The sequence below is a fragment of the Gouania willdenowi genome, chromosome 17 (genome assembly GCF_900634775.1).
Source record: "Gouania willdenowi chromosome 17, fGouWil2.1, whole genome shotgun sequence".
NCBI classification, from domain to species: Eukaryota; Metazoa; Chordata; class Actinopteri; order Blenniiformes; family Gobiesocidae; genus Gouania; species Gouania willdenowi.
In genome coordinates, this window is record NC_041060.1 from 25,914,676 (window position 1) to 25,942,374 (window position 27,699).

Genomic DNA, 27,699 nt, shown 5'->3' on the forward strand with positions numbered 1-27,699 from the left:
TACGATATCAGCCTCAAAACGAATATCGGATTTTATCGGACTGCATCTAAAATCACAGATAAGCGCTCCCATAAAATGACTATTGTTCTGTGTTTGAGTAACATCACTTGATCAAGCCTTTTCTAACATTCCACACTACAAAATAAGCAATAAAAGTACGCATGATTTGTACTGATATTGTATCGGATCAAGATCGGTATCGGCCGATATGCACGGATGTGATATCGGTATCATATCGGAAGTGAAAAAGTTTTATCGGGACATCCCTTGTCATTAAGTTAGTTACCCTAACTCTAACTCTACCCAACCCCGTTAGGTCTCTCCACCTAACCCAAAAAAATGCCAACATAGCTCCAAAGGTGTCATAAGTTAGACAACAACACCTTATTCATGGTAATGACCAGGGTTGGGGGTCATTTATAATTATAACAGCATGTAAATCTCAGTTTGATAGATTCCTTGAGTGCATCCTAACCCAGACCTCACGCTACAGAACTCACTCACACATGCTGTCCCTTAGAGGTGAAAAAGCCAAAAGTGGAACAAATTGTGCAGCTGTTTGTTAATAAATGAGCCCGTGTGGCTTTTTGCATCAGCAGATTTAACCAAGAATTGTCTTGATCTGGTCAGACTTCATTAGAAATAAAATAATCGAGATTTGACGTGATGACAACATGAAATACCCACATATAAAAGGACATGACGTGCATTTGAAGGGAAAAAGCTGGTAAGACTCCAAAGACTATTCGGTAACACTTTACATTAGGGAACACCTATTAACCATTAAATAGTTGCTTATTAGCATTAATAACATATTGACTCTTTGTCACTATTAGGTACTTATTAATGCCTTAATCTAGCAGTACAAACAGGGTTAGGGTTAACATTAACCCTCGTGATTCATATACAAGTAATAAGTAATAATTCTGAGGTTATTGAGGGAAAACTCTTAGTTAAATGGCTTACTGGTTGTATAATAAGGCCATGCAGAATAAGGCATTAATAAGTCCTTAATATTGACTAATTAAGAGTCAATATGTTACTAATTTGCAGCTAATAAGCAACTGGTTAATAGGTGTTCCCTAATATAAAGTGTTACCAACTATTTATATTATGATTAATACAGCCATTATTTATTCTGAAGTGCATTCTTGTGATGAGTTGTGTATCACTTTAAGGCCTTAGGATGAAAAAAAACTTCTTTGAATTTTTTTAAAAAGGGAATATCTAAACACTGGTTTAATGCAAAAGAAATGCTAATCCTATTTGATCATTAAGGCTAATTTCTAATTAAAGAAATTATGTTTTTCAGAGTTGAAAGCACATTGCAAGAAGCAGCAAGTCTTTCTTTCATGAAATATCTTTCAGATCTGCTTTTACCTTGTAATTATTCAACTAAGGGGAAAAAAAACCTAACATTTATTCTGAATGAAGGTTGGTGCAGAGAACAGCTTGTTCAGTGTGTTGAAACACCACACACATGGTATCACAGTCATTCGTTGCCATGGAAACTCTGACCCCACAGAAGATTTGGATCAATCTGTTGATCATCTGTCCGTCATCGAGTCTGAATGTTTTTCATGCATCAAAACACACCGACGCTGCAAAGGTTACAACACAAGTCTGTTTATTTCATGACATCATTTCCAAGGCCAGATCACAAATAAATAAAGGATGGAAACACTTGCAGTAGCTCAGCTTGCAAAGCCACTTCATCACACGATACAACGAGGAGATCCAAGCCCCTCCCCAAAGAAACTGATCAATACGAAAGAATAATTAAATATATAAACACGAGGCTTAAAACCTGTACAGCTATTGATTATAAGGAAGTTTGATTTTGGAACCTTTTCCTTTTTTTTTTAATTTAACAATATTGTGAAAACAAAAACAGGGAGTGTTTCTCATGAGACCTGGGGGAGTGTTTCACATTCTTAAAGACCCCTGAAGACAGCTCACTTGTCAAAGGGCAACAAGTCGCCTTTCGTCAGGCAAAGTAAAAGCAGCAGAGTGTACAATAAGACATTTTTACCAAAAATAACAGAATAAGACTTATTTCAAAAACAAAAGGAATTAAGAAGGTGGTCCGTTTTCACTACCTAGCTAAAAGAAACCCCCTGCGTTATAAGATAAAGCCCCTGTTGGGAGGCGGCGTTAGGAGTACCTAGAATAATGCAATGTGTCCTTGGACAAGCAAAGCAGAGAAAGCAGGAAATACAACGTAAGAAAGACGTCACCCTTTTAACCATCTTTCACCATTTCATCCAGTGAATCTTAACGCTGAGGAATTAAACTCACTCACGCCGGAGCCATACAGAGATTGTCTTTTGGAAAATATACTTCAATTCATGTATATTTTACATGAGTCGGCAGACGCCAAAACCTCATGAGAGGGACAAACCCTTAATATACACAACACATGTACAACCAGTCTGTAGAAATGTTCCCGTCTGAACCTGGTGCGTTTTCATCTAAAACATAGTGTAGAGTTCTGTCCCAGTCGTACAACTCTCCTCATACATTTCCTACAATGCTGCCTATCACTTATTCAACTTTACAGTCTTGTTTTTACATTTACATGTCCAGTACAATATGTCGAACAAACAGCTACAGGTACACTTCCCAATCAGTGTTTCACTACCATGTTTTCCTACTGGCCTGTCATAACGCACTGTAGCACAAGCCTAGACACTAATAACCATGACGGGGGCTGCATTCTGTGCAATTATTTCCTTTTTACATACTTAAGTTTAAAATTTGAGTATAAATATTGCACATTCATTTTAGAGTTATGAGTAAAAAATAAGAAAAGGTACAGTTGGAATGAAAAGTAACAGCCATGCATAAAGAGTCAATAATGTAACTTTCTTTCTGTAACAAACCAGATTCTCTTGAAAATATTGTGCGTAGGACTGGGCGATATATCGAGATTCAAGATATGAGTTTTCTATTTTGGCGATATAGAAAATTGAAATATTGCCAATATCGATATATATATATTTTATAGCTTATTTTCTATCAAAATACATGTTTTAGGAGTCGCTGCTTTCTCTACTTCTCTGAACAGCATGAAAAGCAGTCAGATGGATTTCTGAGCGAGGCCTAACCCAGACCTGTCCCTTAGAGCGGTGGTTCTCAAATGGGGGCACGCGATGACACTATAGGGGGTAGAAAGAGAGAGAGAGCGAGCGAGAGAGAAATTAACAAATAGTGTCAGTCTTGGTCACCAGGCTTCAGATGTCTGGAAATGATAAAAACTATTGAAGTAAATCTAGCCATTAAAGATGTTTTTCAACCTCAGGGTCGGGACCCCATGTGTGGTCACCTGAATTTCAACACATTTAAGATTGTTTTTTAAATTGTTCTTTAAAAAAAAAAAAAACTGTAAACTGTATTTTTATACTTTCACTGTGTGAAATATAAATCTAGTTCAAATGAAATGCAGTAAAAAAATATATCTGTGATCAACAATTCCAAAAACGGTTGTGAACCACTGCACTAAATAGGGTTTCATTCCACTTATTTACAAAATGAGTTTATTTAAAATGTGTGTATTTAATCGTTCATTCCATCATTACGCTCTATGGTTGCTTTTAATAAGTTTAAGCAAAATATCGTGGGACAATGAGGGTACTCGAATTCAGAAATAAGAGAAGGGGGCACTGGAGCCATAGAAGTTTGAGAACCACTGCCCTAGAGGAGAAAAAGCTGAAAGTGCCAAATTATGCACAGCTGTTTGTTAATAAATGAGCCTGTGTGGCTTTTTGAATCAGCATATTTAACCCTTAATTTGAATTAAAATTATCCAGATTTATATGTTATAACCATTTTGAGAAAAAAAAACGAGACATGAGTGTTGGTCCATATTGCCCAACCCTAATTGTGTGGTGCATTAGTCACGGCTGAAGAATGTTCTAGACTCGCTGTGTGTTCACCAATCCCAGAGAAACCCAACCCAAAAACGCTATTTTACCACCAACGTTCACGCACAGGGAACTATTCATTCAACTCAGTAAACAAACACACTCGTGCACAAACTGTGGAACACAGGAAAAAGAAATAAGCAACACATGAAGTAAAAAAAAAAAGCCTCTAAACACATAGAAATGTTTAGAGTAACAAAAACCAACAATAGAAACAAGGTGGAAACACCTTTGGAATAAATTGGCATAAAGCAACAGAATGAAATGTAACCAAACCCTTTAGTGCTCAATCTCACATGGCTTTTGCAACAAGTCCTCACTCAATGGAATAATAATAATAGAAAAAACATCTAACAGAACAAAACAAACAATGAAAAAAATGGTTTTAAATTTGATAAAAACCAAACATGAAGAATCTGCAACACAAATGTAAAACATACAAAGATCCCTGCAAAGATTCTCAGCTGATTGTTGACTCATGCCAGACATCTGTGTTAAACATCTGCACCAAGGCTGAACCTGTAGATGACCTGTGGGTGGGGGGTGTTACACTGAGTCATGCAAAGGTCCCACTGGGTGTCCTGCCTCAGTAGGGCCTGAATCAATCAAAGCGAACTGGGTTTGTGCATCACACCTTGTGTACCTGGCTGGCTCTGAGGGATCTTTAATTCTTCCTCTTGTTCTTCTTCTTCATAGCTAGCATTAAGACCATTTCAATAGATCTTCCTCTGCTTTAACCTTTGTGTGTGTGCGGTAATGTGAGCATGGGTTACCTGTATCTAAAAAACAACTCCTCAGCAAAGAGTCCTGGTAGTTGAGTCAGACCCACTATCATGTGTATGTGTGTATGTATGTGTGTGTGTGTGCTTTATGGAATGTTCTCAGGTGTTATTTTCCACCGTACATCCTCTCAATGTCCTCCTGGTAGTGAGTCTTCAGCTCCTTCCGCTTCAGTTTGAATGCGTCCGTGACCAGTCCTGTCTCTGGTGTCCAGGGCTCTGCACTCAGTCGGATCTTCTTGGGAATCTCAAATCGCTCCAGTTTTGCTGTTGGGGAAGGAGTGATAATCACACGTCAGCCTTTCACATACAAAGATGTGTGTGTGTGTGCTCACAAGAGGCACTGAATGCTACACTATACCAGAGATCGCAGCCTCAGTAATGATGCGAAGAACCTCTTTCTCCATCTGTGGGTTGTTGCAAATCTCTTCCCACGAGCCGTTTACCCGCAACTGCTCTGCTAGCACTGTTAGCTGCTTGTGATCAGGCACGACAAAGCTGATCACATACGACTGATCACTGCAAAACGCACAGGGACACAAGTGGCTTCAGAGAAACGCGTGCCAGGATGAACCCGTTCAGTGACACCTGGAGTACCTCATACCTGTTGGCGTAGGCACAGATGTTATCAACAAGAGGGCAGTTCTTCAGGACAGCTTCCACTTTACCCAGAGAGACATATTCACCTGCCTGCAACTTCACCAAGTCTTTCTTACGATCTGTAAAATAGGATCAGGCATCAATTTCAACACTTCAACTTTACACTGGTTAGCACGGTGTACATTTGAGAACATCCTCATGTCTCAGAGTGAGGAATCAGGTTATCAGGAGAACCTCTGTCATTTATCAGACCAAAGAGACTCATGACTCAGCAAAACCTCCGCCGGATGAAACGCTGTCAAATGACACGGCATAACCTTATGTTTTTAAGAAACCGGAAATACACGTCATGGATACATGCTGCTTCAGATACGAGAGCAGGTTGAAAGTTGTTATTTTCCATTTAATTTTAAAGGTTAGAATACATTAACATTTCATTTAACTATGTTGTTTAACTATACTTGTTTCCTTCAAAATAAAACGCCACGTGTGTTACATTACGTACTGAGGGCATTGAGTCTGATTACTTTTATTTTGAAGCCTAAGGCCGTGTCACTTGACGGCATTTGGCTTGACGGGTGATGCCTTTTAATCTGAAAGAGGTTTTGCTGAGTCATGAGTCCGTTAGTTTTGTTAAATCAGTTGTTCTCAAACTTTTTTGGCTCAAATACGGTAAATACCTAATTTCTCTTATTTCTGAATCCAAGTCCTTTGTCCTACTAGAACATTTTGCTTAGAAAACTATTTAAAAACATCTATAGATTATAAACAGATCATAATGATGGAATGAACGAGTGATAACACACTTTAAATAAGTGGAAAGAAACAGTATTTAGTGTAGTGGTTCCCAACCTTCGGATCGTGACCCCATTTTGATATCAAGAATTTCTGACGTCCTATCATTGCCAAATTTGAACACTTTCAACAGAAAATCCAGGTTAAAAGTAAAGGTCGGAAACTTAAAGGTACACAAGTCGACATGAATGATCAATTCCCTCGAGAAATAAATGAACGTCGAAAAACCCTGTAACATAGACGGCCAACTGTTTAGGGATTTGAACATCACCCCCTGGCTCTACTAAGAAAAACAAATAAATACAAAAAATATTGAATATTGAAAGGATAATTCTCCACTTATGGTGAAGGTAGTACTATTTTAAAAGGTAAAATAAATATGTGCTTTATATATAAAAATTAAAAAATAAATAAATAAATAAAAATGAAATAAAAAAATTAGAAAAATAATTTAAAAAAATAAACAAGTAAAAAAAAAAAAGTCTATATAGATAAGTGGATGTGTATGTATGTATGTATGTATGCTATATATTTGCACAGATGTTGGTAAACACGCATAGGCACGTACAATCTCACAGGACACTCAACCTCCATGTCAACTCTTTCTTCTCCAACCCCTAACCCTTTTTTTTCTTTCACATCCACACAACCCCCCCCCACTTCATATAACCACCCTTTTCTTTCTCTTGTGATAGTGTTTGTTGTTGTTGTAGTATATTTGTGCTGTTCACTAACCTTTTCAATCCAGCCCCTTAACCTGTGGTGATATTGCATGATAAGTATTTCTCCTCTTTTTTTTTTCTTGCATCCAAGCTCTCTACGACACTGCTATGCACCAATGCTCACAGACTCAGGGTTATGCTTATATCTGTATGGACTAAACAGCACTACTATCCATGTCTCACTTTTCAGTATCATCCTGGAATGTGCGTGGCATTTGCTCGCAGGCTAAAAAGATTAAGATATATGATTATGTATCGAGATTAAATGCAGACATTGTCTTCCACAGAGTCTTTTCGGCGTTATCAGATGTTTCTGCAGATTCATCTGTAATCATCGGAGGTGACTTCAATCTGGCACTCAACACATCATTAGACAAATCCAGTAAGTGCCCGAATACAAAACCATACCGATCTGCTAAAGTACTAATGAATTACATGGAAGATCTTGGCATAGGAGACGTATGGAGACTGAACAACCCAACTAAAAAAGAATACACCTTCTTCTCCCCTGTACATAAATCCTTCTCCCAATTTAACTTCTTTCTCTCAAACATTTACATCATACACAAAATTTCCTCTAAAATACATCCTATAATTATTAGCAATCATGCCCTGATATCCCTCACCCTGAAGTGTGACTCTAGTCAGAAATGATCCTCTCTGTGGTGCTTTAATACTTCATTACTTTATGACAGTGAATTTGGAAAAATGATAAGAAAAGAATGAGAGGACTTTCTGTTAACAAACAATTCTCTGGAAGGGTCGCAGTCCTTACTATGGGAACCGGCAAGGCTGTCATCAGAGGGAAGATTATATCAAACTCTTCTTATAAGAAAAAACAGGGACAGATAGAAAAAACGATTGAAGAAAAAATTAAGAAACTTACGGGAGATTACGCAGCTAACCCATCTGAACTTCTATGGAAAAAATCTCCAAAATACAAAAATTAATTTGGATATCATCTTATCTAAAAAAAACTGATTTTATTTTGCGATACAAAAACTTTGATTACAATAATAAATCAGGCAAATATTTAGCAAATCAGCTCAAACACAACAAATAAAATTCCTTTATAGCAGCAATTTCTAATAATTCAGGTCAAACTTGAAACTTACCTCAGGACATTAATAAGATTTTTCATGATTACTATCAAAACCTATACTCATCTAACTTAAACCCTGACCCTGAAGATATGAAAACTTTGCTCAATAACTTAAACCTACCACAGCTCACCATAGAGCAGAAAACCACCTTAGACTCACCATTAACCTTACAAGAACTACAAAATGCTTTGGATAGCATGTCAACAGGCAAAGCACCAGGTCCAGATGGGTTCCCTGCTGAATTCCTAAAACACTTCTGGTCAATGCTGGCTCCACTTTTTTTCAGAGTAGTAACAGAGATTAAAGATAAAGGTTATGTAGGAGGTCACATAAATACAGCAAACATGAAATTACTACTTAAACCAGACAAAAACCCCATGTTACCCTCAAGTTACCGTCCCATCTCACTTATTAACACAGACATAAAAATTATTTCCAAAGCACTCACTTCTAGGTTAGAGAAAGTAGTACAGTCAATTATATACCAAGACCAGACAGGATTCATTAAAAATAGACACTCCACAGACAATGTTAGAAGACTGTTTAATTTGATCAACATGGCACAGAACTCTAAAAAGAAAACAATAATCTTGTCACTAGACGCAGAAAAAGCATTCGATAGAGTCAACTGGTCATTTCTCCTTGCTGTCCTTGGCAAATTTGGCTTTGAAGAATCATTCATACAATGGATCTCCACCCTATACTCTAAACCTAAGGCCTCAGTAACCACAAACAAAATAACATCCCAAAGCTTCACACTGCAGAGGGGAACGAGACAAGGTTGCCCACTCTCACCTTTGCTCTTCTCAACATTCGTTGAACCTCTCGCAGCAGCTGTTCGTCAGAATACTGTTATTAAAGGAATCCACTCATCCATCTCAGAACACAAAATTAATCTTTATGCGGATGATATTTTACTCTATTTGGAAGAACCCCAATCCTCATTAGAAGAAGTTTTTGTGTATGTGGGGGGCAGTGGCTGCCTTACGGCTTGGTGTCTTGGGGGCGTTTGGGGGGCTGCTCGGCCGTGGGGAGTTGCCTGGGCTCCCTGGTCCCCGCTCTCTCGCTAGCCTGGCTGCATCTTCGGGTCCGGGGCAGTGCTTGGGTTTGCAGTGGCGGTTCTTGCACATACTTTGGTCTACGATGCACTAGCATGCCTTGGAATGTGGGATAAAACTCGTAATGGGCTTAACTTTAGACACGTTGATCCTAAATACCTGTTTCAGGTATTACCACTCACTCCTTCCCTCTGTCCACAGCCACCACCATTATACCTAAGCCTCACGCCTACAACTTCACATCTCACTTTCACTTTACAATAATCAACTCTTCCCCACCCTTCCATTTTCTACCTTGAATCTACCCCCAATTTCCAAAAATCGATTTTAAATTAATTTAATTGACCCCACATTGGGCCCCAACCCGAAAGTTGTAAAACACTGATTAAGTAGCTCCAGAATTTTTTTTTTCTTTAGTTTTTATCATTTCCAGTAATCTCACACCTGGGGTGGGACCAAAACTGTTATTTTTCCTCTCTCCCTCTCTCTCTCAAGTGCCCCCTGTAGTGCCATTGCATACTCATAGGGGTACACGTACCCCCATTTGAGAAACAGTGTGAAATGATAGAAGTTTTCCTTTTACCTGATACCTCACTATAACCACACCATAGATATGAGGATTTCTTACCTATAATCTTGAGGCATCCGTCCGGATCAAACTCTCCGATGTCTCCTGTACAAAACCATCTCTGCCCTCTGTCATCCACAAAAAAGTCCCCGTGGTTATTGCCTTGATGTTTGTAGTAACCCATGGCAACATTAGGCCCGCCAATCAGAATTTCTCCTCGAGGGTTGGGCTTATCCGTGCTGTGATAGCCACCTGGCGGTGAGCGGAAACATCAAAGCACGGCTCTACCACAGGCTGACGGTACACGCTGACCGTTTACTCACCCTCGACCCAGTCCTTCAGAGTAATCTCTGAACAGACCAGTGGAGCACCGACCCGCCCAGTGCTGTAGTCCCACACTGAAGATATATGAAAAAAAGACAGAAGATATGTTTGTGATCATCACTGAGCCAGAAACGGCCAAACAAACACCGTAAAGAAAGTCAGATTCCCAAACGCTCACTTTCGCTGATGGTTCCTGCTCCACAGGTCTCAGTCAGGCCGTAGCCTTGTCCCACTGAGCAGCACAGGCAGATGTTCATGAACCTCTGGGTGGCGGCTGAAAGTGGAGCTCCGCCACAGAGCAGCAATCGTGTGTTTCCTCCCAGAAGCGTACGCACTCGTTTGAAAACCAAACTGAAAGAAAAACAACTGATAAGTAATGTTTCGACACAGAAATAAAATCACAATACCATCAGCTAATGTTGTGCGATATAGAAATCATATACATTATAATACGAGTATGTGTGTGATATTATAATAATTATAATAATGATATTGTGCTATTAGAGGTCGAGGGAAGGCAAGGCAAGGCAAGGCAAATTTATTTATATAGCGCATTTCATACTCAAGGCAACTCCATGTGCTTTACATGATAAAACATTCAATTGTTTAAAATCAATAAGAACATTTAAATCAATAAGAACATTTAAAATCATCAGTAAAATCAATTAAAATCATCAGTAAAATCATCATTCCATCAACAACATGACAAAAAATCTCTCTCTCAATCATATGCAGTAGAGAAAAAAAGTGCCTTTAACTTTGACTTAAAAATGTTCACATTGGATGCTGACTTCAGCTCCGCTGGCAGTTTGTTCCACTTCTTTGCAGCATAACAACTAAAAGCAGCATCACCATGTTTACTGTGAACTCTGGGCTCCACTATCTGATCTGTGTCCATAGATCTGAGAGACCTGCTGGGTTCATACCTGACTAACATGTCACTGATGTATTCTGGACCAAACCCATTCACAGATTTATACACCAGCAGCAGAACTTTAAAGTCTATTCTGAGGCTGACTGGGAGCCAGTGTAAAGACTTTAAAACTGGAGTAATGTGCTCTGACCTCTTTGTTCTGGTTAAGACCCGAGCTGCAGAGTTCTGAACCAGCTGTAGCTGTTTGATGCTCTTTTGGGGGATTCCTGTCAGAAGACCATTACAATAGTCCAGTCTGCTGGAGATAAAAGCATGGACCAGTTTCTCCTGGTCTTTCTGAGCCATTAAACCTTTCACTCTGGAGATGTTCTTTAGGTGGTAGAAGGCTGTTTTTGTGATAGATTTGATCTGACTGCTGAATGTAAGATCTGAGTCAATCAGAACACCAAGGTTTTTGACTTGGTCTTTAGCTTTTAAAGATCGAGACTCAAGATAATTGCTGACAGCAGTCCTCTTTTCCTTGTTACCAAAGACAATCACCTCCGTCTTGTCATGGTTTAGTTGAAGGAAGTTTTCACTCATCCAGCAGTTTACTTTTTCTAAGAAGACAATAAGTTAATAGAGAAATATATGGGGGAAAGGTTCAATACACATACAAAACAGATACAACACATTTGAAAGAAGAGAGGAAATAAAAAAAGAAAGACGAAATGAATTTTAAAATTTAAATTATTATTATTAAATTCAACTAAAGGGGGAGAAATTATAGTTCCAACTTGGAGCCAGGTGCCAAGGCAAACTGAGGGGGCCAGGCTGGAACCCGGCACACACTGGGGCAGACCCCACCCACAGGGCTCTTCTATACCTCTCTTTCCTTTTTTAACATTTTATTTTAAAAATATTAATTTATTTTTCCTCTGCCCTCCCTGTCCAGGTATCCCTCTCAGCTCTGAGCTGCCTTCAGACCTAGCAGGAGGAGGCTAACCCAGAGCCACAGAGGTCCCCCCCCCCCCCCGTGGAGGGCAGCTCCTAGACCCCTTAGGGAGGAGGCCTGCCCTCCAGGGTTAATATGTAACCACAGCAGGGAGGTCCATCATTTCCAACTGCTACTATTGTCAGTTATTATGTGGAGGGCCCCTCGAGGACGGGGATCCCCTGCCCAGTCCGCCACACATAACCAGCTCCGTACCAAGCCCCCACAATGTTATAACCCTCTATCGTTTATGTCACAAATTTAACACTGATGCTTTACGTGACCCAGAGACACTAGTTTACAGCACCGTTAGAAGAGCAAGCTGGTCCCGGTCCATGTGACTGAAGTAGGTCCGCCTTGTGTACGCCCCATCAGCTACTGAAGCTAGCAGCCACTTTCAACCACCGGGATGGGCTGCGTGACATTCGCAGCCTAATTCTACATCATTTAACACCGGGCTGGGTCGTGCTCGGACATGAGATTCAAGTGTTTATTTTAAGTGCAACAAAGATGCAGAAAATGGATACTGTGGAATGCCAGATTGGGTCCCCCGGAGCGACCGGAATCATCAATTAGTCTGGTTACAAACTGTGTCACTACAGCCAAAATCACTCTTCCAAGCAAAATAGCTGCAAATGTGCCCACAAATTAAGTGTTCCTTTATCTCCTGCTGCTCTAGAAGGACTTTTAAAGAAGCTTGCGAGTAAAATTCACTACAGGTATGGTTAAAAATGATAGCAGTGGCCATTATTGTTAGTTTTTGCACCCCCTGGTGGCATTTCCACATACCAATTTACAAATCAGAACACTTGACAACAGTATCTGTAGCAAAAGTCACAAAAATTCCTTCATTGAGATAATTCCTGAAGGAGTACCACCATTTATTTTGGGATATTTTTTTTAAAGTTTATTTTTATATATAATAAAATTGTGCTTTTATATATTCTTCTGTCATATTCGTGTATATTCGCAGTCATCTTTGGAGTCTGTGTATGTATATTTTTGTAATTTTGCATTTTTTTTCCCTCAGATTTTTTTGGAATTTTTGTTGTCATTTTGTGTAATTTTGGTCTGTATTTGCGGTCGAAATAAAGAATAGCATTTTTCCATTCATTTCATGTAATCAGCCAGTTGTTCCTAATGACTCAGACAGGAAGAGTGTCTGGCTGTTTAGTTCAATGTGTGCTCATTTGGGGAAAGATTAAAGATCAACTAGAGTCAGGAAAAGCTTGTTTCACCTGTCACACAGAGGAGTGCTGTAGCCTCTGGAGATCTGCTCCATCTTGTAATTATAAGCCAGCACAAAGAGTGTCTTCTGGAATCTGCTCATCTCCTCCACCTTTGTCATCACATTCTTGTAGATTCGATCCATGATTTCCTGCACAGAACAAGGGCGATTCTCACTAATCACCTTACATTTATCATCCACTGCCTGAACACAAAGTACCTGAAATGAGCCACATCAGGTACCAAACGAATGCAATAGGTCATTTAGGTTATTTTTTTTAATACTAAAACAGCTCTGACCAATCAAGGTCTGGGCCCCAGTAGATCTCCAAAGGTGTGCTGTGCAGACAGTTAAAAAAACCAGTAAGTTTTGAGGTGGGATCTCCATGAGTCAGCATTGGTTTGTTGGTTTACCGTGTATTCTGGCCCCTTTCCATTAAAGCCAGCAAGAACTCGGCAAATAGGAGACCATCTGTTTGATCAGATCACATGATCTAGCGTTACCAACCCTTTGGACTGGGTGATATGAACCAAAACTCATATCTCAATATTTTTTCTCAAAATGGCGATATAGGATATAAATCTCGATAAAGTTAATTCAAATAAAGTCTGACCATGAAAGAAAATTCAGGGTTAAATTTGGTGATGCAAAATATAATTTTGTTGATCAATTAACAATGCCTTGAACTGGGATGTTGGGCTTCTATGTTGTAAAATAAAGATATACAGTATTTGGGTTGTAAATGTTCAGTGTTAAATATTCACAGGTGGCCATGTTGGATTTTCCAATATAGTCAAGCCAGTCAAGGTTACTGTCAAATAGACATCATATTTAGAATCCCTGAGGTCCAGAACCATAAAAATGTGTTTTTAATTTTAATGACGTGACTTTTGGTTGGCTAGTAAATAGAAAAACTTTTTCTGGGTGGCCGCCATTTTGAATTGCCCAATATGGTGACCTAGTGGAGAATTGGCTTTGGTTACTGCAAAGGTTTGAATTCAGCAGGTTAAAAAACTGCACGTATGCCAAATTTCAAGCTTGTAGACAAATGTGCACAACTCTTCCCCTAACATACCAGAATACTAGAGACAGCATGTGTGAGTAAATTCTGTAGTGTGGATGTTTAGGAGGTCTGGGTTAGCATGCAATCAGAAATCCATCTAAATGTGCTTTGTATGCTGTTCTGAAAAGTAATGAAAGCAGAGACTCCGAAAACAAATATTTTAATTCAAAGTAAGCTATAAAAAAAATATATATATATCGATATAGGCAATATTATAATTTTTCTATATCACCAAAATGGAAAACTCAATATATCTTGAATCTCGATATATTGATCAGCTCAACTACCCTTGTGTACATGTTCACTGCAGACAGGACAATTCTCATAACTACTTGTTCAATGTCATTTAAACATGTTAAATTACCAACAAAATACTAAACTATGAATGAAAAAATATTTGATTTGCATCACAGGTTTATGATCATGAAAGGAAAACACAGGAGCATCAGTTGTTTGAGACAATATTTAAGTCTCAAACAAAAGTAATGGTTATAGGAAGGACTTACTGGAACTGCTGCCATTAAAGTAGGCTTCAGCACACTGGTGTCACCTTTACTGCCTTTCTTTATCTTGGTGGACTGAGAAAAACAAAAAAGAGACAACTGGTCAGCGGATCAGTGCCTGTAATCAAACGCCTACCAAAGTTTACACTGGATACCAATCAAGAAGCTCACTTTGTTTAGAAGGGAGTATTTGTTAAATTGACACTGATTCCATTGAGTAGACTATGAGGCATGGCTAAGTATCAAACCACTGACCTGGTCGGCGAGAGTCTGTGGTGAGGAGTATCCGATGCGACAGCCGTGTGAGATGCACACCAGCTCTGCACTCAGCTCTAAAACATGGGCCAGTGGCAAGTAGCCAATGTAAGTGTCCGTCTCACTGCCAAGACAAAAAACACACATTTCATTCCATAACAGATGAGGCCTGGAGGAACATGGTCGATATTAGTCCAAAGAGTTATTTTTTAGGTTTTTAGCACTTCAAACAGTACGGAACCTTTCTCACTTCAAGTGTTCCTGGTATACAATGTATACAATACAAAAAGGGAAACTACCAAGCTTCTCAGCTTGGATTGCATTAAATTTGGCTTTTAAAAACACCGGATAAAAAACAAAACCCTAGTTGTGTGCAAATTGTGCAAAAAACAGTTTGTGGATCACCAGAGCATTGCAGCCTCCGCTACTACCACCTCAATGCTAAACATATAGCAGCTAACATGGACAGCTAGCATGGACACTCAGCTAGCTGTAACATGCTCTGAGCAGCAAAAACTGGACAAGACAAGGACAGGGTTCAGAGCCAAAATAAATAAATCCATGACTGACAAATGAACAAAGTCACTGGATAAATATTATTTTCTGAACAAAGGAAAAAGCAACAAGTTTGGTGTTCAATAATTGTATTGCTCAGAAAAGTTTTCTTATTGTTTATGATATGACTTACAACACTACATATGGACCTGGTCCATATGTAGTTTTATTTCATTTGTATTTTCTATTATTGAGAGATTGACTAAAGTACACGTCAAATTTTCCCCTGATGGTCAATACTAAATGTGGCAGCAGCTCTTGGGACGAGTCTCAAACACAGCAGAATGTAAATGTCTACGTCTGCATCTGTTAAAGTCTGTTAAAAACAATAAATTACTTTATAAAAACACTTTGTTTTATATCAATCTGTTGATCTGCCACAATAATGTATGTAATTGAATATACCTAAAGTTGAGGGTGTTTGTCAGCAATTTTTAGGTGAGATTAAAAAACAGATGAATTAATTAATCACACAATTCTTTTTAATCTCTTGACAGCACAAAACAAATAAACAAATCAAAGAAACGTGGGTTTGAAAAATTGAAGATGATATTGTCGTACTTGAGGTTTGGTATTCGTTCAGCCATGCCTGTGACACCGGCCAAGATGTTTCCATGAGAGATCATGACTCCCTTGGGGATTCCGGTGGAGCCGCTGGTGTACATGATGACAGCGATGTCCGTCGACTGCGGCTGCTTTTGTTCAACTGCGACTGCAAATCCAGATAAAACAAGAAGACAGTCATCAACATCCTCCGCCAGATTGGTTGTCATTATAACTCACAACCTTTTCCTAAATTTCAGAACTTAGATGTATACATAAGAAAATATCACATCAGAATATAAAATTACTAACTATCTTAAACGGTTTGTAAGAAAAGCTGTCCCCTTTGAAGTTACCTCAAACTGAGTAAAAAAAACAGCACAACGGCAATAACTCCGGGAAAAATATTTGCTTACTTCTCATTTTAGAACTCCAAAGTATTGATACCCTGAAGCCACACACCAAATTTGGTTAAGGTATCATAAACGGTTTGTAAGAAAAGCTGCCCCCTTTGAAGATACCTCGAACAGAGTTAAAAAAAAAAAACGGAAAAAGGGCAACAACTCCGGAAAAAACGATTGTGCGCTTCACATTTTTGAACTCCTTCAAGGTATTGATACCCTGAAGCCACACATCAAATTTGGTTATCATATCTTAAACGGTTTCTGAGAAAAGCTGTCCCCTTTAACTTGGACGGATGGATGAAGCTCACACCTACAGTATATTCCCCTTCAAACTTTGAGGCGGGGGATAACAAGTTAGTGTGGCAAAATGAATGTTCAGTTTCTCAGTCTGTTCCCATTGCCATAGAAATGGACCATGGTTTTTACCCATCCTCTAGCCTTCCATCAACCACTCATCACTTTAATTACTCATCAGCATGTGGGCTTTGAATTAAGCCTCTGCCCTTTCACTTCCGTTTGCCGGACAAATTTAGAAACCTTTTTAATCCCACTGCTGGAATACACACTGTTGTCAGGCTTGGACCCCTTCTCCTTCACAGCATCCATGTTGTAGACCGTGATGCCTCGGGGGATGTCGGGGAAGCTGGTGGGTTTACTGTCCACTAAAATAATGTACTTCAAACGTGGCACATCACACAGAATGGCCTGCACACACACACACAAATGAGATGGAGAAGAAATTAAAACTAATTGAACTGAGCGTCTCATTGACACAGATACTAGTCCTGTCATTTGGTTCACTTGGAAAAGCATAATGAGACATTACGTAAATACCTTGAGACGATTCTGAAGCAAATCTTTGCTTGTGATGATGTGGGTAACCCCTGTTTCATTCAGGCCGTGAGCAATGGCCATGGGCCCCAGCGTCGCATACAGCGTCACAACTGTCAAAACACATCAAAGCAAAACAAATTTCTTTATTTGCCTCATGAATTTAAAATTAAAAAAAAAAAAAAAAAAAAACTTATGGCGACTGTCTTTCTGCCACTCACGTGGAAAGTTGTACATGAAGCAGGCTTGTGCGGCCAATAACCACTCTGCTCTGGTCTCACAGAAAATGGCAATGTTGCACTGGGGCTTCTGGTTGAGAGATGCCAAACCACTGCCAAAGCACTTTGCAGCTTGGTAGGCTTCTTCATACGACAGCCAGATATAGTTTCCTAGAATCACCTTTGTGGAATATGCGAAGTTACGATTAGTATTACACCAAAAACCAGACAGAACCAGAGTGCAGCAAATATTCTACATGATCTGAAATCAAGCATCACTTCAGGAACAGTCGTACCAACTAAATATTAGCAAAAAGACAGAGTAGGAAATAACAGTTCAATACTGCAATATTAAGACGTGCAGATATTTTTATGACCTCACATTCAAAGCAATAGAATTTACACGTAGTCAATTAGTGCCATCTACAGGATGTGTGGTAAAACAAAGATACTAAATGCACTTTATGTTTCCAGCTGTGATCAAAGATATTCTGTGATGTTTTCCTCCTCTGTCACTGATCATAGCATCACAGCAGAATGTTGCATGTCCACTAGAGATGGGCGATATACAGATTCAAGATATATCGAGTTTTCAATTTTGGGGATATAAAAAATTACAATATCACCTTTCTTGATATATATATATATCAATCAATCAATCAATCAATCAATCTTTATTTGTATAGCGCCAAATCATAACCAATGGTATCTCAAGACACTTTACAGTAGAGCAGTCTTAATGACGGACTCTTCATTTTATGGATACACACATATGCATATATACGTATATACACATACATATGTATCCCACACCCAACATGAATTCATCATGGCGGCAAGGAAAACCTTCTGTTAAGCAGCAGGAACCTTGTGTGGATCCCATTCCTATGATGAACAGCCATCCACGTTATGCTGTGTTGGGTGTGTGCAGAGGAAAGGGTGGAGACAGAGTTGTTGAGACTCTGTAACTCCACACTGAGGATCCCACGGACCTGCAAGACAAAAGCCAGAAGGAGTACAGGAGCAAACACACAAGGGAAGAAGCAGACATAGAGGGAGTGTTTGAGAGAGGAATGGGACCCTCTCCGGTCTCTCTCTAATCTAAATGACCTCTCTTAACGCCCTCTCCAACCTCTCTCCAACCGAGCATGCCAGACCCCCCCCCCCCCCCCCCGGCAGTCTATGCCTATTGCATCTTAATTATGAGCAATGAGCTGGTTCCTAACTAAAAGCTTTACCAAAGAGGAATGTTTTGAGCCTAACCTTAAAGGTAGAGAGGGTGTCTGCCCCCCGAACCGTGGTTGGTAGATGGTTCCAGAGAAGTTGGGCCTGATAACTGAAAGCTCTTCCTCCTATACTACTTTTAGAGACAAATGGAACAACGAGTAGTCCAGCATTTTGAGAGCGTAGTGTTCTGGGGGGATTGTATGGCACTACAAGCTCCTTGAGATAGACTGGTGCCTGTCCATTTAGGGCTTTATAAGTGAGAAGAAGAATCTTGAACTCTATTCTATATTTTATGGGAAGCCAATGCAGAGAGGCTAATACAGGAGTAATGTGATCTCTTCTCCTAGTTTTAGTCAGTACACGTGCTGCAGCATTTTGAACCAGCTGAAGTGTCTTAAGCGACTTGCTCGGGCAGCCTGATAAAAGAGAATTACAATAATCCAGTCTAGAGGTAACAAAAGCATGGACTAGTTTTTCGGCGTCACCCTGAGACAGGATAGATCTGATTTTAGCAATGTTACAGAGATGAAAGAAGGCAGTTCTTGAAGTTTGTTTTATGTGAGAGTTGAAGGATAAATCCTGATCACATAGAACCCCAAGGTTTCTAACAGTTGGGCTTTGTGCCAGAGTAATGCCATCTAGGGCAGTTAGGCAAGCATAGGTTTCTCTAAGGTGTCGTGGGCCCAGTACAATGACCTCAGTCTTGTCTGAGTTGAGAAGAAGAAAATTTTGGTCCATCCAGGCCCTAATGTCCTTTAGACAGGCCTCAAGTTTAGATAGCTGATTTGTCTCACCTGGCTTCATTGATACATACAGTTGGGTATCATCAGCATAGCAGTGAAAGTTAACAGAGTATTTTCTCATAATATTACCAAGGGGGATCATATAGATACAGAAGAGGATTGGACCTAGCACAGAGCCCTGAGGAACCCCGTAGCTTACTTTAGTGTACACAGAAGACTTATTATTCACGTGTACAAACTGGTACCTATCAGATAGGTAGGACTTAAACCAGTTTAGGGCAGTCCCTGTGATTCCAAGTAATTTCTCTAATCTCTCTAGTAGAATATAGTGATCTATAGTGTCAAAAGCTGCACTAAGATCTAATAAAACCAGCACTGAGAGTCGTCCTTCATCTGAAGCCCAGAGTAGATCATTAGTTACTTTAACTAAAGCAGTCTCTGTGCTGTGTTGAGCTCTAAAACCTGACTGGAAGTCCTCGAACAGGCTGTTGTTTTGAAGGAAGTCACAGAGCTGAGCCGCCACAACTTTCTCAAAAATCTTTGAAATAAAAGGAATATTAGATATAGGTCTGTAGTTTGCTAAAGTGCTGGAATCAAGAGTAGGTTTTTTGAGAAGGGGTTTGATTACAGCTACTTTAAAGGACTGGGGCACGTAGCCTATTGATAGGGATATATTTATTGTCTCCAACAAAGATGGGCAGACCAGGGGAACAACTTCTTTAAACAGCTTAGTTGGGATCGGATCTGAAAGGCAGGTCGATGGTTTGGAGGATGAAATAATAGAGTTAAGTTCCTGAAGTCCTATATGTGTGAAACAGTTTAGGTTAGGCCTATTTACATTTAATGGTACAGCAGGCCCAGGTGAAGGCAGGGAGTGGCTAATTTTATCTCTAATCTTATGTATTTTATCGTTAAAAAATGTCATAAAGTCCTCACAGCTGAGGGCTAGAGGAATCATGGGCTCAATAGAGCTCTGACTTTGTGTTAGCCTGGCTACAGTGCTGAAAAGGTACCTCGAATTATTTTTATTTTCTTCAATTAGTGAGGAATAGTATGCAGATCGAGTATGTCGTAAGGCTGTCATGTATTTATTATGGCTTTCTTGCCAGAGTATTCGTGACTCCTCTGTTTTATTGGAGCGCCACATTCTCTCTAATTTACGGGTTGTTTGTTTGAGTGTGCGAGTTTCAGAGCTAAACCACGGAGCTTTCCTCTGACGTTTAATAGTTTTTTCCCTCAATGGGGCAATTGAGTCCAAGGTGGATTTTAGTAGACTAGCAGAGCTATCGACAAGCAGATCCAGTTGAGAGGGGTTATAATTAATATCATAATTATTTATTGGATGGTGCACTGAGTTTAAGGCAGCAGGAATGGCCTCTTTAAATTTAGCCACAGCACTATTGGACAGATTTCTACTCGTAACTATTTTATTGCACAGTGCGAGATCCTCTAGGATAATGTTAAAAGATATTAAAAAGTGATCTGATAGCAGAGGATTTTCAGGGTAGACTTTTAGTTCATTAATATCAAGGCCATATGTTAGAACAAGATCAAGAGTATGATTTAAACGATGAGTAGCTTCATTAATAGTTTGAAAAAAGCCAACTGAGTCTATTAGGGACATAAAGGCTGAGCTCAGGCTATCACTATCTTTGTCCACATGGATATTAAAATCTCCTACTATCAGTATTTTATCAGAACTGAGGACTAAGTTTGATATAAACTCAGAATAAGGGCCTGGAGGACGGTAAATTATCGCAAATAAGACCGGCTGGAAGGTTTTTGATTCGGTATGAGATCAATTTAGAATCAGGCTTTCAAAGGAAGTGTAATTGGCCTTTGGTTTAGGATAGATTAGGAGAGAGGAATGATAAATAGCTGCTACACCACCTCCACGGCCTATGTCTCGTGGCATATGAGTATTTAAATGACTGGGAGGAGTGGCTTCATTTAAACTAACATATTCATCTTGATACAGCCATGTTTCAGTTAAACAGAATAAATCAAAGTTATTTTCTGAGATAAGGTCATTTACTAGTAGAGATTTGGATCTCAGTGATCTAATATTTAATAGAGCACATCTAATGGTTTTATGTTTTGGTGTTTCTAGATTTGAGATTTTAATTTTTTTCAGATTTTTATAATTGATAGCTCTTATTTGATTTTATGTTAAAATCATTGTGAAATATGGGTCAGGGGACAGACACCGTCTCCATAAAATAATATTCATCACCATCACAACAGTTGTCATGGCGATGAACACAGCTATCATAATAGCAATGGGAGGGAAACTGTCCTAAGGCAAGCACAGAGGGGCGTGGAGGACTCCCCCTCTGTAACATGGTCTCATTCATGAGATGTCATAACAGTGACTGTGCCATGTTTTCTGATAGTAGAGATGCTCCCTCCAAAGTAGGGTGGATTCCATCTCTTCCTATCAGGTTCGGTTTTCCCCAGAAGGATCTCCAATTATCAATGAAGCCCACCTCGTTTTCTGGAGACCACCTCGATAGCCAGCGGTTAAATGATGACATGCGGCTATACATGTCATCACTGGTCAGATTTGGTAAGGGACCAGAGAAAATTACGGAGTCCGACATTGTTTTAGCATAAGCACAAACTGATTCAATGTTCACTTTGGTTGCTTCCGACTGACGACGTCGGGAGTCATTAGTGCCGACATGGAGGACTATCCTATCAAACTTACGATTACTCTTTGCCAGCAACTTTAGATTTGATTCTATGTCGCCCGCTCTGGCCCCTGGGATGCACCTCACGATGCCCGCTGACTTCGCTAGCTTCACGTTTCTCACTATGGAGTCGCCAATTATCAGAGTTTGTTCCCCGGTGAGTGTGTTGTCCTCACGGAGGGGGGAGAACCTGTTTGAGATGTGAACATGGTGGTGTCCCGAGCGGCTTTTTGACCTTCGACTATGCTTACCACGGACAGTAACCCAGTCATTGCTGGCCGGGGGGAGGCTAAGCTAGAGCTAGCACGGTCCGCACCGGCTAGGTCCTGCTTGCTAGCTTCGGTTTTGGTATCAGGGGTGTGGAACCGCTTCTCCAGATTGTTGATCCTCGCCTCCATATCTAACAGTACGCTACACTTTATGCAACTACCATTGTCCCTAAAGGAGGACGAGGAGTAACTAAACATCTGACACACCGGGCAGGAGAGCGGAGGGGAGGAGAGAGAAGCCATAGGTGCTAAATTTAAGCTAAGCTAAGCTAAGGACAAAAGGAAGTTTAAAGGAGAGTGATTGATTGTTCATGTGGATCTTATTGGGTTTTTTCTTTCTTATTATGAATTTTATATTTTGATAAGCGCATTGAGATGACTTTGTTGGAAATTACTTTATACAAATAAAATTGATTTGAATTGAATTAATACTTGACAGCAGAAACAGTTGAAATTGTCATTGGTGGTCTCGATTTGCAACGTGCCTACCCAGCCCTAGTGGTCACTGCACGTCACTGGTCAACACATGCTAATTGCTACTTTCTTCCCACATATCAAGCATGCATATTAAGCGGGAATGTTGGCAGTTAAATTAATCTGTCCCTACACAATTAAAACCTCTATTATCTTCCAGAATAGTGTTTCTGTTGGTTTTGTTATCTTACCAGGGATTTAAACTTTAAGGTTAGCCACAGGCGCAAGGAAAGTTAATAGGAGCCAAAGTAGGAAGGTGGCAGAGTTATTGCAATGTGATTTATTTTGAAGTTTAAGTCTATCGGGAGCCATTGCAAAAGAGTCAAAGAGCCACATGAGGCTCAAGAGCCGCAGGTTGCAGACTTCTGCCGTAAACAAGCAACACTACAGAACTCACTCACACGTGCTGTCCCTTAGAGGAGAAAAAGACTAGTAAAGTGCTGCATATTGTGCAGCTGTTTGTTAATAAATGTGTCTGTGTGGCATTTAGGATCATCAAATTTAACCCAAAATTGTCTTTCTGGTCAGACTTTGAAGTAAAATTATTGAGATTTATACCGTATATCGCTATTTTGGTCCATATCGCCCAGCCCTAATAAATTCCCCCTTGACGTCTATCTACATTTCTTATCTGGACCAAATAAGCTCAGTGTAATTAAACACTTGGGAGTTTCATAGCTCTTACTTTTTTGAAGACCTTGCCATTGGGCTGGATCTCATCTTCCTCACTGAGTACCTCCCTGGTGCCCACACAGTCCCTCTGAGGAAATCTTGCTGCTGCATATTCAAACATCTTGTCTAGGGTATCAACGCCCGGGTGCAGCCATGAGACCAGCTTCTCTTGGCTATTGACGGCTCTGTAAGGGCCCGCTGGGTGTCCGCTGATCGACCTGGCCTTGATCTGACGGACCCGTTGTGAGTTTGTGTCAGCTCCGGAGAAGAAGTACCAGGGTATGAAGGTGATGACAGAGTAAACCCAGACTACAGAGCGGAAAACCTGCAGCAGCAGGGGGTTCATGTCCTCCTTTAACTTCATCTTTGAGCGGGGAGGTTAGAGGATTGAAACACGAAGGATAACAGCACGCGACGCAAAGGACAGCCTCAGATCTGGAATGAATCGGACCTGCACCAGAGGCTGACGGATGAATGATGAGTCTGTAAGAAAACACACACGACATGAACTTTAGAAGGTGCAGTCTGGAACAAAGATAAACATGCATCTGCAAGCATAGTAAAAGTGTTTTTGTTGCCTGTTTCAGTTTAACAAAAACATATTCAAACATAAATCACAATTTTAAAATAAATAAGACTGAAACAGAAAGAGAAAAAATGCTTATATTCCCAACATAAATCATGTTCAATATATTAAAACCAAAGTAAAAATAATTTTCAAATGATAATTTGTGTTACATCGGTAAAGTCTCTAACCTGCAGCAGCCATTTCTTATCAGAATTTATGCTTTTAAAATACACAAATATTGTTTGTTTAACTTCTAAATACTCAGATCAGTTAAAGTTTGTCCAACTCAATAACTCGCAATAAGAGAAGCTATCGATAGATTTGCGTGACGTCACACATCCGGGACATTTGACCTAGTAACTTGCCCTGCCATTTTGAGGGGTGCCAACAACCATAGACATCACCAACAACTACATAGTTACTACTACTGAAAGCGACACACGAGCGCTCACATTTCTCTACCTTTTTGAGCCCCCATAGAACATTTATCATGCCTTAAAGGTGTGATGCTTTTGGATGCGGCAACCAGGCGAGAAGATATTGTTTTTCTTGTTCCCAACAGTCGGTAAAAAAAAATTGAAATGGGAATTTGAGTAGAGTCCACACCAAACAACAATAGTCAAGAATTCAAGTTCATTTCAGTTATTTTTTTACTGTCAGTATAGGATGGGAACAACTGGGGGGGTGGGGCAAAAACAACAAAAACTTATTGAAGAACTTATATTGGAGATTTTAGATGTAGCCCGATAAAAGCCGATATTTGTTTTCTGGTTGTTATTGGACCAATATCCAATATGAAATCGGGACACCCCTATTTAAAACCCTTAAATAATGCTCTTTTGGAGGAGGGCTAAGCTTCCAAAGATGTTAAATAAAGTCCAAGTTGTTGTACCGGAGCAGATGAATCATTGTCAGAATGCAATTGTCAACAAACAGCTATTCTTTTGTCCTTTATTATTCCTTCGTCACACATACACACACTCACAGAGCATTACTGTGACTCAATTTGCAGTGCCTGACAACAGAGGTCCAGAGATCACATGTGGGAGGTAAGCTAGCCACGGGTTCGCTAGAATCTTCTTACCAATGTTACATTAATGCTGTACGACAAATGACCAACACTGATCTTCTACTGGCCATTTGAAAACAGACAACCAAAAGGACAAGTTCATTCAACAAGTAAATCCACAATCACATGATCATGGTCATCATAACATTTCCAAGTTCCTCTGATCAACGTTGTCCTTGTTTACTAAGTTATGAGTAAAGCTCAGTTTTCAATGGAAAAAAGAAGCATGTAATCAACACCTGGAACTGCCACTGTACACAAAGTATTTACGTAATTAACAATGCAGTGAAGAAATACCTTGTTTCACCAGTTTAAGCGTGCCTCGCATCAACCAACTGCCACATTTCTGGGTAAGGGCAGAGCAAACATACCATGCAGTTGTGAGTGACAGAGCCACGGGAGATCTTTTTTGTTTGACACCAGTAATACACGTTTATTCAATGTGTACCTTTCTGAGTTAATAGCTACACACCCTCTGAGTTATTATTTTGGTGACACTGTGATTCATGAAGAAAGTAGCAGGAACTCATTTTGAAAGAGAATAAAACTGACCTAATGAAAGACACTATCAGCAGTCATGCCCAGTAGACACACATAACAGAAATACACATCCATTCATAATACAATCCTAAACATCCAATGCATGGGACCACCAGAGTATAGAGTTATCTGGGTTACGTCTTGTTAATTTTTTTTTTTTTTAGGAGGTAGCAAAACAATTTTAAGAAATGTGCTAAAGGAAGCCAGCTAAACCTACAATCTACTTTCAAGACAACTTTGCTTTTCAACATGCTTCAGAAATATAATTTATTAATAATGTCTTTAAGATGGCAAGGAACGCACCAATACCGATACTGGTACTGAATCTCGATATATTGCCCAGCCCTAGCATGAAAACACCAATACATACCATGTTACATAGAGGACAATGATGCAGGGTCTGACCTGCAGCATTGGCATGTCAGCGAGCTTGCTTCCTAACAGGTTACAGGTTTCTATGTCAGCTTCATGCGTCACCAATAGCACCAGGGCATCTTAATGAGTGTGGTGTACGCAGGTCGATGTATTCACAGGCATATTATTAAATAACAGCGCTGACTATGAGAGAACAGAGCTGCTGCAAATCAATTCTTTTATTTGTAACAATTCACTGATGATACAATGACATCACAGCTTTGGAAAGCTATATTCTGGGCTCTGTAATGCAGCACAACCGGTAAACCTCAAGTCAAGCAGAACAGAAAAATCAGGCCATGGATTGGGACAACGCAACAGTAACTGGGACAGAAGGACACAAACACAGATGTGGGATCAAGGAGGCCATCGAGATCAGGAAGTGGAGCTTTAACATCCACAGGCATGAGGGAACATTTATACCCTCCCACACCTGGGACTCTCTTCTCCAGAGACCATGGGACGACAGGGGGCGTGGACAAGGGACACAAGAAAGCCATCAGAAAAAGATGACAAAATGAACTTGCTGGCATTAGGAATCATCTCTTCTTACAAATAGTGAAATAGCGCCACATTATTCAATGATAATTTTACTATCCGACTTGATGATGGCTGATAAGGTTTTTGGATTGATTTTTTAGTTTGTGGTTAACAAAACTTCTGACATCTGCTTATCAACATTGGCTGGTTTTTCTTCTCCTTCTTAGCTTCATAGCTATGTTTAACCTGACTGAGATGTCTGGGCAAGACAATACAAACCAAGAGTTTGTCCAAAATGGAGAAATAGCACTTTGCTTGTCGTTATTAGTGTGCAAATGTGACTCCCTGTAAATGTGTTTTGCCACTATTTGGGGATGAGAACTATACATGAGACAATTTAGAACTCCATGTTACTATCTAGAAATAGTATAAAATGTAAGAAAGGTACATGTTTATTTTCATTTATTATAGCTTATATAAATTTGATTTAAAAAAAACCCGTCCCAGTCCCCCCCCCGCCCCGCATATGTCACAACCTCATTCACAAAAGAAAAGTAAATTGCGTAAGCAAACTATCTCGTGGCTACACAGCCATGTGTGTAAGCCGGGCTTTGTCATGTGGTACAGACATACTACAGTGTTTATCTGTAATGGATAGAATGCGCTGTCAGTGACACACAGATAAACTACATTTTCAGTGTGTTGTGTTAAGAATGGGATCTATAGTCCAAGCTGAAACTATGCAGCGTCTGGAATAGATTAGCATTTATCTGCACTCTGCTCGTGCTCGGAGACGCATTTAGCCGGCTAGCTAAACTAGCACACATCTGCGGCTAAGCAATGCAGCAGCTGCTAATAGAGAGAAATCTGTTCGCTCGTTCAAATGTATTTCAGATATACAAAAAGAAAACTCACAGAAGGTGCTTGTACACGTGTGTTTGGAGAATAAAAACCAATGTACCAGGATGTATAACTGACCGGCTGCTAACAATCAACAACATCTGCAAAGAGCCGCAGTCCATTCTCACCGGTTTGATCCCACGCTACGGTCCAACACGGTTGTCCTGGTAATCGGTGCTCTTTATAGACACTGACATAATCCCTCAGGTTTTACAATGTGGATAAAACCCGCTGATTTGTGTTGAAAATATTTAAATTAATTGCTTAAAAAGAAGTCAATCGGCATCACCGGCCAGCGCTACCAGCCCGGAAGCTTCTACGTGACGTCACGATA

At 39.9% G+C, this 27,699-nt stretch overlaps 1 protein-coding gene across 3 annotated transcripts; it reads right to left on the reverse strand.

The window, feature by feature from the left end:
• Positions 1-1,606: 1,606 nt before the first annotated feature.
• Positions 1,607-27,699, reverse strand: acsl3b (acyl-CoA synthetase long chain family member 3b). 3 transcript variants are annotated; one of them, XM_028473154.1, is made up of 16 exons: positions 27,494-27,699; positions 25,329-25,377; positions 23,408-23,877; positions 17,323-17,500; positions 17,105-17,214; positions 16,837-16,975; positions 15,885-16,035; positions 14,769-14,892; positions 14,517-14,588; positions 12,958-13,097; positions 10,051-10,223; positions 9,872-9,946; positions 9,609-9,800; positions 5,307-5,421; positions 5,064-5,221; positions 1,607-4,969 (listed from the first exon to the last, which is right to left on the reverse strand). In XM_028473154.1, the coding sequence occupies exons 3-16, from the start codon at positions 23,756-23,758 to the stop codon at positions 4,812-4,814; spliced, it is 2,136 nt and encodes a 711-aa protein (XP_028328955.1). In that variant the 5' UTR covers positions 23,759-23,877; positions 25,329-25,377; positions 27,494-27,699; the 3' UTR covers positions 1,607-4,811. The 3 variants fall into 3 exon arrangements, with proteins under 3 accessions (XP_028328955.1, XP_028328954.1, XP_028328957.1); XM_028473153.1 differs by lacking the exon at positions 25,329-25,377; XM_028473156.1 differs by lacking the exons at positions 25,329-25,377; positions 27,494-27,699 and adding an exon at positions 27,444-27,464.

Excerpts from the sequence above, each read along its gene's own strand:
- acsl3b (XM_028473153.1), bottom strand. The coding sequence starts at position 23,758 with ATGAAGTTAAAGGAGGACATGAACCCCCTGCTGCTGCAGGTTTTCCGC. Across the intron at positions 16,036-16,836 it reads GGGGTCCAAGCCTGACAACA|TCGCAGTTGAACAAAAGCAG; the intron begins GTGTGTATTCCA and ends CTGGATTTGCAG. Across the intron at positions 14,589-14,768 it reads CACAGACTCTCGCCGACCAG|TCCACCAAGATAAAGAAAGG; the intron begins GTCAGTGGTTTG and ends TGTTTTTCTCAG.